At 43.9% G+C, this 13,659-nt stretch overlaps 1 protein-coding gene across 1 annotated transcript; it reads left to right on the forward strand.

Moving 5' to 3' along the window:
• Window positions 1-1,238: 1,238 nt before the first annotated feature.
• LOC124028692 (staphylococcal nuclease domain-containing protein 1-like) lies at window positions 1,239-12,175 on the forward strand (the record flags this gene model as incomplete). The annotated part of the gene is made up of 8 exons (XM_046340688.1): window positions 1,239-1,427; window positions 3,262-3,382; window positions 3,644-3,725; window positions 6,640-6,800; window positions 7,648-7,739; window positions 8,698-8,856; window positions 9,175-9,281; window positions 12,041-12,175. Coding segments are annotated over 8 exons (1,046 nt in total), but the record flags the coding sequence as incomplete, so codon positions are not given.
• Between the last annotated feature and the right edge of the window lie 1,484 nt (window positions 12,176-13,659).

The raw sequence follows: 13,659 nt of genomic DNA on the forward strand, positions 1-13,659 counted from the left end.
CTCACTACTATCGCTGCCGTTATTACCACTCACTACTATCGCTGCCGTTATTACCACTCACTACTATCGCTGCCGTTATTACCACTCACTACTATCGCTGCCGTTATTACCACTCACTACTATCGCTGTCGTTATTACCACTCACTACTATCGCTGCCGTTATTAACACTCACTACTATCGCTGCCGTTATTACCACTCACTACTATCGCTGCCGTTATTACCACTCACTACTATCGCTGCCGTTATTACCACTCACTACTATCGCTGCCGTTATTACCACTCACTACTATCGCTGCCGTTATTACCACTCACTACTATCGCTGCCGTTATTACCACTCACTACTATCGCTGCCGTTATTAACACTCACTACTATCGCTGTCGTTATTACCACTCACTACTATCGCTGCCGTTATTACCACTCACTACTATCGCTGCCGTTATTACCACTCACTACTATCGCTGCCGTTATTAACACTCACTACTATCGCTGCCGTTATTACCACTCACTACTATCGCTGCCGTTATTACCACTCACTACTATCGCTGCCGTTATTACCACTCACTACTATCGCTGCCGTTATTACCACTCACTACTATCGCTGCCGTTATTACCACTCACTACTATCGCTGCCGTTATTACCACTCACTACTAACGTTATTACCATTACCACTATTACTTTACCACTACTGCTATTATTACTATTACCACTGCTATTATTACTATTACCACTACTACTACTATTGCTATTACTATTGCTATTGCCACTACTTTTTCTATTACCACTACTGCTATTACTATTACTACTACTATTATCACTACTGCTACTCTTACTATTACCACTTATCACTACTGCTACTACTATTGCCACTATTACTACTACTAGTTTCCCTACTGCTATTATTAATACTGCTATTACTATCACTACTGCTATTACTGCTATTATTACTATTCCCACTACTGCTATTACTACTGCTATTACTATTATCACTATTACAACTGCTACAACTAGACTATATACAGTCATTCTCTTTCATCAACGTGTTTTTCCTCCACCTCCATGGAATACTGTTGAGTTCTGAGAGAATTTGTGAAAATTATAAGCACTACCAAAACCTCTACTTCCATATCAGTCCATTAATAGTCTTCGATTAGCTTATCTACATTCTAATAATTATTGTGCGTGGTCTTACCTACCACTGCTACAATGTAAATAACCCTGGTCTTTTCCCTAATAGCCCAATACTAATATTTACTGTGATGTTCCTCTCTTCCAGGTCTTGTCAGGATGTGCAATAATCGTGAGGGGCCAGCCACGGGGAGGCCCGCCCCCGGAGCGTCAGATCAACCTGAGCAACATCCGTACCGGAGCGCTAGCTCGCCGCGCCCCCCAGAGCCAGCCTGACCAAAAGGACACCCCTGACGAGGTGAGTTGAAGCACTTCAACCAATCACTGACAGTGGGCTGGTCCATTCATGAAGAAGAGTGAGGGGGGTAGACGTTGTGTTGAGATTCATAAGGGAAAAATGAATTTCAGGTGGCTGCATGGAGACGATTCTTTCACTTTCGGGAGCAGCATAATTAGGGTGGAGTGTTGTCTAAGAAAACGTGTTGGGTGTCCTTCGATCAGGTTCCACCTGCAGTGACAGTTATATAATCGCTGATCTATGATACTTGTTGTCTAGTAAAGCATATGCAGTGCATTCAGAAAGTATTCAGACCCCCTCCCCTTTTCCACATTTTGTTACATTTTGTTCTAAAATGGATTAAATAAAAATAAATCCTCATCAATCTACACACAATACCTCATAATTACAAATAAAAAAACATATTAAACTGAAATGCCTTATTACGTAAGAGTTCAGACCCTTTCCTCCGAGTCTCGAAATTAAGCTCCGATGCATCCTGTTTAAATGGATCCTCCTTGATGTTTCTACAACTTGGTTGGAGTCCACCTGTGGTAAATTAAATTAATTGGACATGATTTAGAAAGGCACACACACCTGTCTATATAAGGTCCCACAGTTGACAACGCATGTAAGAGCAAAAACCAATCAATGAGGTCGAAGGAATTGTCCGTAGACCTCCGAGACTGGATTGTGTTGAGGCACAGATCTGAGGAAGGGTTCCAAAAAATGTCTGCAACATTGAAGGGGACCAAGAACACAGTGGACTCTATTATTCTTAAATGGAAGAAGTTTGGAACCAGCAATATTTTTACTAGCCCTGTCTGTCTGGCCAAATGAGCAATCGTGGGAGAAGGACCTTGGTCAGAGTTTTCAGCAGTAGGGACTGGGAGACCAGTAAGGATCAAGGGAAAGATGAACGGAGCTAAGTACAGAGTTATCCTTGATGAAAACATGCTCCAGAGCACTCAGGACCTCAGACTGGGGCAATGGTTCACCTTCCAACAAGTCAACAACCCTAAGCACACAGCCAAGGTGACGCAGGAGTCTCTGAATGTCCTGTGCAGCGATGCTCCCCATCCAACCTGGCAGACCTTGAGAGGATCTGCAGACAAAAATGGGAGAAACTCCCCAAATACAGGCGTGCCAAGCTTGTAGCGTCATACCCAAGTAGACTCAATGCTGTAATCGCTACCAAAGGTGCTTCAACAAAGTACTGAGTAAAGGGTCTGAATACTTATGTAAATGTCATAATTCTGTTTATTTTTAATAAATAAATAATATTTTTGCTTTGTCATTACGGGGTATTGTGTGTGGATTGAGGGGGGGGAAACAATTTAATATATTTTACATTTAAGGCAGTAATATAACAATGTGGAAAAAGTCAAGGGGTCTGAATACTTTCCAAATGTACTCTGTGTCCCATCTGCCTTCCTTTTATAACGCAAAATAAGAAATGGTTGTTTTTGGTCAGGGTCATAGAGCATGATAGAGGCTGCTTGTGGACAAAAGGCTGTGTTAGCATGGGAAGTGACATTTGAGGCCTTCCACCATTTTAATGTAGTCAACTGGGTTATACATCCAACTTCATTGGCTGACCCCTCCTGGTGACTATGTTGGAGTCATGTCCAACTGGGTCATCAGGAGGGATCAGCCAATTGTGTAAAAGTGAAATTGACTACATCAAAATGGAGATTGCGCTACCCTTGTGGTCACAGATGCAATAATGGCAAAGATGATTCCTATCTCTCTGGTCTTGGTCTGTAAATGAATTGTGGGTGATTGATTATTTGGTGCCCCTAGTGGTATAACATTGACCTATTGATCATGCCTATCGGTCTTCTTTCCCTTGCAGCCCTATGCCTTCCAGGCCAGAGAGTTCCTGCGCAAGATGCTGATTGGGAAGGAGGTATGCTTCACAGTGGAGGTCAAGACTGCTCTGGGCAGAGAATACGGCATGGTGTACCTGGGCAGAGGTGAGAAGACCACCAGACATTTTCACAGGCCTAGCCACAAATAGAGGCCAGAGTTACTACTAGTCGGGGAAAAACCTCACTACATCACTGGTGCACTATTTGTCTATATCCCACAGGATTTCAATTCCCTCCTTGAATTGACTGCATTTGTGTTGATTGAGTGAATGGACTCTTTCATGCATGAACCCTCATACAACCCACTTTGTCCTTTACTAAAACTCTCTTTCTTTAGTGTTAAATCCTCTGTCTCTCTCTCTCTAGACACCACCGGTGAGAACATTGCTGAATCTCTGGTGAACGAGGGCCTCGCCACCGTCCGCAGGGAAGGAATCCGGGGCAACAAGTAAGACTCAGCAGTGCTGTGATATCACAAGCAACAGGGTGCATCAGTCTTTTAACAGGGTGTTGATTGACTTACAAAGGCTTTAATCAGCCCCATGGAGATTTGAAGTGGTGGTAACCAGGGAAACACAACACAGTCAATTTGTCACAGTAGAATTTGCACTTGCACTATGACAGAGATTAGAAAATAGTGTGACTATCACTGGGCTACCTGTTGTCACAATGGGCTGCATGTATTATTGATGACACAATGCCACTGCACATAGAACCCCCCCCACTTGAGGGTTTCAGTTAAGGTGTGAGTCCAGGTGGTGGCAGTGTTGCCCTGCAGTAACATTGAGGCTTTCCCACTGATCGGCAGTCTCAAAAGCCTCTGTCATACATAACATAAAGCTCACCGGTCTAATAACTGTCCCAAAACACCCTTTCACCTCTGAGTGATTGATCGCCCCCAGGGCTTGACTGGGCACTACAGGAGTTCAGTGCTGTGAAACCTGTGTTTTCACTGTGGGTACCAGATGAATGAATAAATAGTCTGCCTGCATATTTTGGACTTAATGACTCGTTTCAAGCATTCCACGCAATGGCTTGGAACAGGCTTTAATGTAAACGCCTCTACGCAGGCTGTCGTTTGGCCCAAATGGGGTGGCTATTATGGTGGGAGGGCTGGGAGACGAGCAGACCCTTATTCATTAGCCTGGCGATTGCTCTTGACGATCACCCCAATCGGAGGGCGATGATGATGATTTGAAAAGGAGCGGGCGAGCACATGTTCCGAACCTGGCTGTCCGTGGCGCCCAAACTATGCCAGGCGCCAATTAACAGAAGGCCCGGGCCGCATGCCAATCATCCTCTCCTCGCTGCTACGGCAAGCTGCTGGGGCACACTCGCACACAATTCCACTACACAGATCTCCTCTTCAAACACTTTCTGTGTCTTCCAAGGGAACCCGACCATGGGGCCACCACCACTGCCTGAGGATTTTGGCAGGCTCCTCCTGGCCAATGAGAAAGTAGGTTGTCTCTCTGGCTGTGGCTGTTTTGTTAAACTACTGAAAGGGGGAAGGGGGGCGTTGTGGTTTATGTAACCACACCGACCGGCGGTGAGGGAATCCAAATTAGCATTGGTACCACTGCTTCACAACTATTGATCCTTTAAACTGCGATCCCCAGTGGAGTGGCTAAACTGCTGAGGGGTGCCTCTTCTGAACCACGTTCTTCAATGTCCAGTGCTTCTGTTTCGGTCTGCCGTATTTGTCAGATTTTCGGTGCCAGATACACTTGATTTTACATGCTCTCATCACACAGTACCAGGTAGGCCACCTCCTGTGTCTTCATTAATCTCTGATCGTCAGCCTAGTCGCATTCTTGCAGTATCTCGCTGTGTCCGTTCAGTATCTGGGCTTGCCTCAAGATGCATCCCAAATGGCACCCTATTCCCTACATAGTGCACTACTTTTATCCAGAACCCTATGGGCCCTGGTCAAAATAAGTGCACTACACCATAGGGAATTGGCACAGCCTCAATCTGTGGTTTGTGCTGTTAGTCCTAAGTAGCTTAAGTGCAATTGACTTTCTGTAGGATTTTTTTAGTCTGGCCCAGAAAGTTAATGTTCTCTATTCTTGCTTCGGTAAGGAAGAAACAGTTTTATTTCAGTTGGGATTTGTGTCTAGAACAGTCGAAGGAATGGGGGAGACGCACTGGTGGTGTTGGGCGCCAGTCCAATGCTCCAATTAGGAGCTGTTTCAGAACACTCAGACTCTCTCTTTGTGTGAGAGATGTGTTTTAATTGAGTACCACTTTGTGCCGCTTTCTTTCTAAACCTAGCACCCACTCTCCCTTTCAGACAGCATCAATGTAAAAAGGCTCAATTTACACAGTGCACATTTCAACAAAGAACCCAGTCCCACTATCTCACTCTCCATTTCTCATATCAGTCATGGGCAAGCCTCACTTCTCCACTCCATAAAAAACTTGTTAAAAGTCTTCACACGACGACGGAAAACAATTAAGAAAAGGGGGGAAAAATGTGGGAAAAGTTGATGGTCTTTCAAGATAACGGTCGCCATTTTTGTTTTGAACCAGCGTGGAATTAATTGAGACATATCACCGCCTTGCCTGCTTGAGGGAGTTGTTGAGTGCCATGTTGTCTTCAAAGAGCCCTCTGATCTTTGTTAGAGGCCCAGTCTGACTATCAACAGGCTGAACCTGAAAGCTCATGCAGATAGAAGTGAAACTGGAGAGTTGTGTACTTGGCCATCTACCAGGTGTCTGAAACTCATGTTGGTGTTTAGGCAAATGGAGGAAGTTGTGGTGCCTAAAGTTTCCCCTTGAATATCCCTTATGTTTTTGGTTGATCAACCATTGCCTATCCCCCAAGTATTACGTGGCCACTGGCCCTCGTGTCACAGCTAAAGGCTCATTTTGTTTCTCTAGAAACACTGTTTTTATTGAATTGGTGTGGCTCATGAAAGCATAACCATGTATTTGGGAACCATTGCTCTTTTTGACCCTAAAGGATTTAAAAAGCACAACATAGCAGAACTGTGTTGTATGTCCACCTAGCCAGTCTCATCAGTTTAGCCTGAGGGGTGGTAGTAGAACTGTCAGTGCAGCTAGAACTGCTATCTAGTGGCCATGCAGTTCCAGGACTAACACACCCTGAGTGGCTGGCAGTTACCCCCTAAGGCCAAACTGATGATATAGAGAAGTGGACCAGTAATGGGAGGTTAGCTAGCATCAGTAGAGGTGTCACTTACTGATGCCCTAACAAGGCACTGTGCTGGGACTGGGCGCTGTGTCGGTAAAAATAACGATTTCAATTGTCTCTAAGATCTGTTCCACCTACTTTACTACAGTTTGAAATGTCAGCCTGTGTGTTATATACTAACCACTTCTTGTCTTGGTGTGTGTAGTCCAGATCAGGCTAGACTGTGTGACCTGGAGGACCAGGCCAAGGCCTCCAAGAAGGGCATGTGGACGGAGGGCGGCGGCACCAACACTGTACGAGACCTCAAGTACATAATCGAGAACCCCCGCAACTTCGTTGACTCCATGCACCAGAAACCTGTCAATGGTATGGCTAACACACACTCATACACCTCATCATTCCTTTTTAGAAGCCCCTGTGTGCACAGGTGCATAATCCACCGTTTTGGCTCGAGTTTACCCCCTCCTATGCCTCCATATCTATATCTGACCTGTAATGGCTCCCTACATGGCACCTCGTGGGCTCATTATGTGACTTTCACCCCCCTCTAATGCGTTTTTTCTCCATTCTGTCCGCGCCACTGCAGCTAACGGCCACTCCCTTTAATTGAGTGGAGAAATGGTGTGGAAGGTTTTTTACCATTCAGCGAGACCGCCCCTGCTGTTTTGAAATGGGCAGTAGCAATCCAGCCAAAACGCTTTTAATGTTCCCTCCATTGTGTTCTGGGGGACTGGAATCAGAATACTCATTTCCCCGGTCTGGATTATGGCGGATCACCTCATCAGACTGCGTTCGTTCAGCCCCCAAACACCCAAAACACAATTTACAGATCAAATTTAGCTGGCTTTCACACCAAAAGTGATTTTTGGAGGTCAGGGTGACAACTGAAGAAGAGTGACGGAAGACATTCTCCATAGAGTAGAGGAATGAGGTGAAGCTCATCCTGTTGATGGATACATTTGACCACTGACTTTTAAGGAATCATACAGTATAGAACTGAATCCATAGAGGTCCTGATTCTATGAATCTACTGTAGCACTGGCTCTGTGTAGAACTGAGTCTGCTTGACTCTAACGATGGTAGAACCTATAAAACTGAATGATGAGGTCCTAGTACAATGTTTCCCCTTGTGTAAACGGATGGTTTCATCGTATTAAAAGTTTAAATTGAATGTATGAATACTTTATTTCTGACCCTCGTCTCTCCTCCTCAGCCGTCATTGAGCACGTGCGCGACGGTAGTGTGGTCCGTGCCCTGCTCCTGCCCGACTACTACCTGGTCACGGTCATGCTCTCTGGGGTCAAGGTCAGTCTCTGTGATCGTACTATGACCATAGGATATGTGCTTGTGTGTGTGGTCAACTTTTATAGACTATAGCATATATTCCTTCTGATTTGATTAGCGAATTATCCAGTAGTGTAAAATACTTGAAAGTACTACTTAAGTAGTGTTTTGGGGTATCTGTACTTTACTATTTATATTTTTACTTTTACTTCACTACATTCCTAAAGACAATTATGTACTTTTTATGCCATACTTTTTCCCTGACACAAGTATATTTGAAACCAAATACTTTGAGACTTTTACTCAAGTAGTATTTTACTGGGTGACTTACCTTAATAGAAAATGACTCAAGTAGTATTTTACTGGGTGACTTACCTTAATAGAAAATGACTCAAGTAGTATTTTACTTGGTGACTTACCTTAATAGAAAATGACTCTAGTATCTTTACTTTTACTCAAGTTTGACAATTGTGTACTTTTCCCACCACTGTAAATATCCCTATATGTTTCTGCAGGGGTTAACTAATCATAATACATGTATCACTTCCTGACTCATAAGGTCTGTGAGATGGATGTGATGTTGGGGATTTTCCTTTGTTACTTCTCTTTGTCCATCCATCTTTTTCCATGACTCAGTCTTTACCAACGGCCCACTGCAGATAACCAGTCTTTCCCTTCTCACACCTAAGATGTTACAGCTGTTTGAAGCTGTTCTTCTGTCTGCTTGGTGTTTTAGAGCCCAATCTCCCAGCTCTGCTCTGTCTCCCATATCTAGTTTTGTTTGTACTAGATATTTACTGTATTTTCTGTATTCTCCTCCTTGGTCCTGTGTAGCGCAGTTGGTCAGAGTAATGCCAGGGTTGTGGGTTCCACTTCCGCTGTGGTCACATACGCAAATAAATGCACTCCTTGTACTAGAAGTTGCTTTGGATAAGGATCTACTAAATGGCATATTACATTCTATATATCCTCTCTCCAGTGTCCGACGTTCAAGCGTGAGGCGGACGGCACGGAGTCGCCAGAGCCCTTCGCTGCCGAGGCCAAGTTCTTCACGGAGTCGCGTCTGCTCCAGAGGGACGTGCAGATCATCCTGGAGAGCTGCCCCAACCAGGTCATCCTGGGTACCGTCCTCCACCCGGTGAGACTGACTGACCCCTCACCTATAACCCCTGAGCATTGTACTATACGCAAAGGCTGGTAGCTCGGACTGTCGCTGAAATCCAGAGGGCGAGGAAGGATAATTTTGAACGTTGCGGAAGTCTGAGGTTGTTGCACTTAACTGTACTCAACCTCACATTGTATGAGGTTCTCTGAATGTGTGTGAGGGCAGGCAATGTATCTCTTTCTGACCAGCTTACTCTGCTATCTTTGTTTCCTCCATTGTAGTCAACTCTATAAATAGTGTATCATATAAAGTATTGTATTTTATTCTATGTTCTTGTTGATTCATCTCCAGAACGGGAACATCACAGAGCTGCTGCTGAAGGAAGGGTTCGCCCGCTGTGTGGACTGGTCCATGGCCGTCTACACCCAGGGGGCAGAGAAACTCCGGGCCGGAGAAAAGTCAGTCCCTTCCCCAACCAAAACCACTACCGCAACATACGTCACAACACGGTCAATCTGTGAATGTGACCACAACCATCGTTATCCTCAACCGTTTTATTATCCAACCAGTTAGGGCATGTGGCTAAGTGTGAATACTTTACAAATGACTCATTTCTTTCTCATTTGAAGTGAGACTGACAACTTTGTCAGTGTGTTCTGACAAAGGTTTGATTGGAGGACACAATAGCATGCTCACTGGAAAAAGGCATGCAGTGTAAAATATATACACACACACACACACACACACACACACACACACACACACACACACACACACACACACACACACACACACACACACACACACACACACACACACACACACACACCACCAACCGTTTGGGGTCACTTAGAAATGTCCTTGTTTTTGTCCATTAAAATAACATCAAATTGATCAGAAATACAGTGTTGACATTGTTAATGTTGTAAATGACTTTTGTAGCAGATTTTTAATGGAATATCTACATAGGAGTACAGAGGCCCATTATCCGCAACCATCACTCCTGTGTTCCAATGGCACGTTGTGTTAGCTCATCCAAGTTTTATCATTTTAAAAGGCTAATTCATCCTTCGAAAACTATTTTGCAATTATGTTAACACAGCTGAAAACAGTTCTGATTTTAAAGAAGAAATAAAGCTGTCCTTCTTTAGACTAGTTGAGTATCTGGAGCATCAGCATTTGTTGGTTGGATTACAGGCTCAAAATGGTCAGAAACAAAACTTTCCTCTGATACTTGTCAGTCTAGTCCATGCGAGAAATTGCCAAGAATCTGAACATCTTGTACAATGCTGTGTCCTACTCCCTTCACAGAACAGCGCAAACTGGCGCTAACCAGAATAGAAAGAGGAGTGGGAGGCCCTGGTGCACAACTGAGCAAGAGGACAAGTACATTAGTGTCTAGTTTGAGAAACAGATGCCTCACAAGTCCTCAACTGACAGCTTCATTTAATAGTACCTGCAAAACACCGGTCTCAACGTCAACAGTGAAGAGGCAACTCCGGGATGCTGGCATTCTTGGCAGAGTTCCTTTGTCCAGTGTCTGTTCTTTTTCCCATCTTAATCTTTTATTTTTATTAGTCTCATTCTGAGATTTCTTTTTCTTTTCAACTCTGCCTAGAAGGCCAGCATCCCGGAGTCGCCTCTTCACTGTTGACTTGTGTTTAGTCATTTATAACATTAACAATGTATTTCTGATCAATTTGATGTTATTTTAATGGACAAAATTAGCTTTTCTTGCAAAAACAAGTTAATTTCTAAGTGATCCCAAACTTTTGAGTGTGTGTAGATTCTTTTTTTGAGAACTAAAAATCACCAAAATAAAGGTTAGACAATCAGGGAAAATTGCAAAAACAATGAATTTAGCATGTTTGAGCAAAATAACACAGGATTAGCCATGGCAAAGTGCAAAGAATTGCAGGAATTTAGCTTTAAAACCGGCCATTTTTCTCTCAGCTGCCATGCCCCCTGCTACACCCACCATGAGGCTCTTTTTGATTCTGAAATATCACGTAAGTTACGTACGTACGTACAGATCAGTGAGTACCCCGAGGGAGGCAGGAAATTGAAGTAATTGACCAGGCATAAATCCAGTATTGTAGTTGGTTTGAATCCAGCACAGCTGGAGATACGGAACTTTCACCCTCAGAATATCAATTGAGCCGTCTTTATCATTATCCTTAGTCTGAGTCGTTTTAGCATGGATTTGATTTCATATTCTGGTTTTAAACACATCATGAAAATGTTTAATATCAGATGATGAAGTGCTTATCTTTTTATGTTGGCCTATAGCCTTTTATATTTTTTACATATGAACATGTGTATTTGTATGAATTTTTACAAGGAAATATATATATATACTGAACAAAAATATAAACGCAACATGTAAAGTGTTGGTCCCATGTTTCATGAGCTGAAATAAAGATCACAGGAATGTTCCATACGCACAAAGCTTTTCTCTAAAATGGTGTGCACAAATGTATTTACATCCTTGTTTGTGAGCCTTTCTCCTTTGCCATATCAAGAAGCTGATAATACAGCATGATCATTACACAGGTGCACCTTGTGCTGGGGATAAAAGGCCACTCAAATGTCCAGTTTTGTTACACAACACAATGCCACAGATGTCTCAAGTTTTGAGGGAGAGTTCAATTGCCATGGTGACTGCAGGAATGTCCACCACAGCTGTTGCCAGATAATTTAATGTTAATTTCTCTACCATAAGCCACCTCCAACGTTGTTTTGAGAATTTGGCGGTACGTCCAACCGGCCTCGCAACCACAGATCACGTGTAAACACGCCAGCCCAGGATCTCTGTAATAAAGCCCTTTAATGAGGTTCTCCAGTGGATGGGCCTGGCGCCCAAGTGGGTGGACCTATGCCCACCCATGGCTGCGCCCCTGCCCGGTCGTGAAATCCATGGATGAAGGCCTAATGAATTTATTTCAATTGACTGATTTCCTTCATATGAACTACAACTCAGCAAAATCATTGAAATTGTTGCATTTATATTTTGTTCAGTATATGAAAGGATGTTTTGATATTTACTGAGAATTGTATGAAAGGATGTTTTCTCCACCTTTTCTTTTGAACAGATCTCCTGCTTTTCACATTACCCAAGGTCGTCACATCTTCATTGATGATTCCTCTTCTGTTTGTTTCCTCTCCTCTTTTTGTTGACATATCCCCCTTCTAACTGAGTCATCCTTTTGTTTATCAGATCTGCTAAAGAACGTAAAGTGCGTATCTGGAAGGACTACGTAGCCCCCACAGCCAACATGGACCAGAAGGACCGGCAGTTTGTGGCCAAGGTAAGAAGACCCTGCAGGCCTGCATACTACACGGCTTCAGGAGGGTTAGGACTGGGGTTGCATTCCAATCCAAAAGGTCGTCTCCTTCCCTTCTTTCCTTGTTCACTCCCTTTCATGAATTTGGAAGCGAGTGACGGTAGAGGGAAAAGGAGATGCTTTCTTAATAGTACACAGTCTGTGTTCAATCCATGAGACTAACTTTGTTTTGGTTGTTAGGGGATGTTTCCCTGGCTGCCTCCATGGCTGTGCTTACTGCAGTATTTCCACAACTGTTTATTTCATATTTTTGTCATAGCACTGCACCAAAAGCAGGACCAGTCCTTGAGAGCTCTGACAAAATATGTGCCCCCAACAAAATAAGTCCCAGCACAGAGGTACAAAGAGGAAGGGCTTTAGCAGTAACCTTGAACACTCCCGCCCTAGCCAAATGACTGCAGAATCGCCTGCCGTTTCTCCAACGTTCCCAGAACGTTCCGGCTCCGCTCGGAGACACGGGACGGGATATTAGTTCTGGATGTTATTTGTATACGGCAGGAGAAATGATTATGGTCTTAATATCACAGAGGAAACTGCCTTTGAATGAATCCCAGACCTGGCCATGTCAGAGTCCATTACTTCCTACTAAGTAAGACGGAGCCACAAATGGAGCCTCCAGTAATGTAGCTTGGCCTTATTGCTGTTATAAGAGCACACATTATAGCCCCTATTATTGTTTTAGTGTTACCCTTGAAGCTACAGTCTGATTTCAAAAACAGCCTAATCCTTTAAGAATAAAGGAATTTAAATTACCTTTTGAACAGCTTCCAAAATCCCAGACACTAGCTTTAAGTATTCCCAATATTCAGAAGTGAGGTGTCTTACAAAGTTTGTCTGTTTATATTCTGAATTGAGCCTGCGGTATGGTCTTCCTTTGGACAATCTAGTTTCTTTAGGTGACACACAAAGCAAGTTGATTTAATTCGCTGAAGTAGTAGCCTTTATGATCTGCTTAGATTCTTTTCAGATCCGTTAGCTGGACTTCTAAGTCCTTGAAATATTCACGGCTAGCCTTTGGTTTCATAAAAGGTGTTGCCGTCGCAGCAATCTGCTTACAGAATGAGTTTGTGAAGGAATCCACACACACACACACACGCAAAAACTAGCTAAGTTAGTGCATTTTCCCCCTGAGTCAGAGAGAAGACTCTTGTGCTGAAAAAAGGATCAAACATTTATGCATTGGCTTCGGCTGCCCTCAGATCTCCCCGAGTCCAGGGCAAGGAAGCTGACATGGGGGAGGAGTGAAGTGTGTAGAGGAATGGGGGGGAGAGAGAGATATGGGGGGGGTGACAGATAGCGGGGTAGACGGACAGAAGTGATGGAGGGAGGAATTGAGCATTTCCTTCCCTGTGTATTGTTTTTGCAGACAGGCAGGTTCAGTTCCCCAGTAGAGGGATGAGCCCTTGTGCTAGTTCCCAGCATGGTTCTCCATCTCTTCCTCCCCTCCTGCTGTTCTCAGAATGGGAGTAGTCGGAATAACACTGAGGCCCAC

The sequence above is a fragment of the Oncorhynchus gorbuscha genome, unplaced genomic scaffold (assembly GCF_021184085.1).
Source record: "Oncorhynchus gorbuscha isolate QuinsamMale2020 ecotype Even-year unplaced genomic scaffold, OgorEven_v1.0 Un_scaffold_4686, whole genome shotgun sequence".
NCBI lineage: Eukaryota > Metazoa > Chordata > Actinopteri > Salmoniformes > Salmonidae > Oncorhynchus > Oncorhynchus gorbuscha.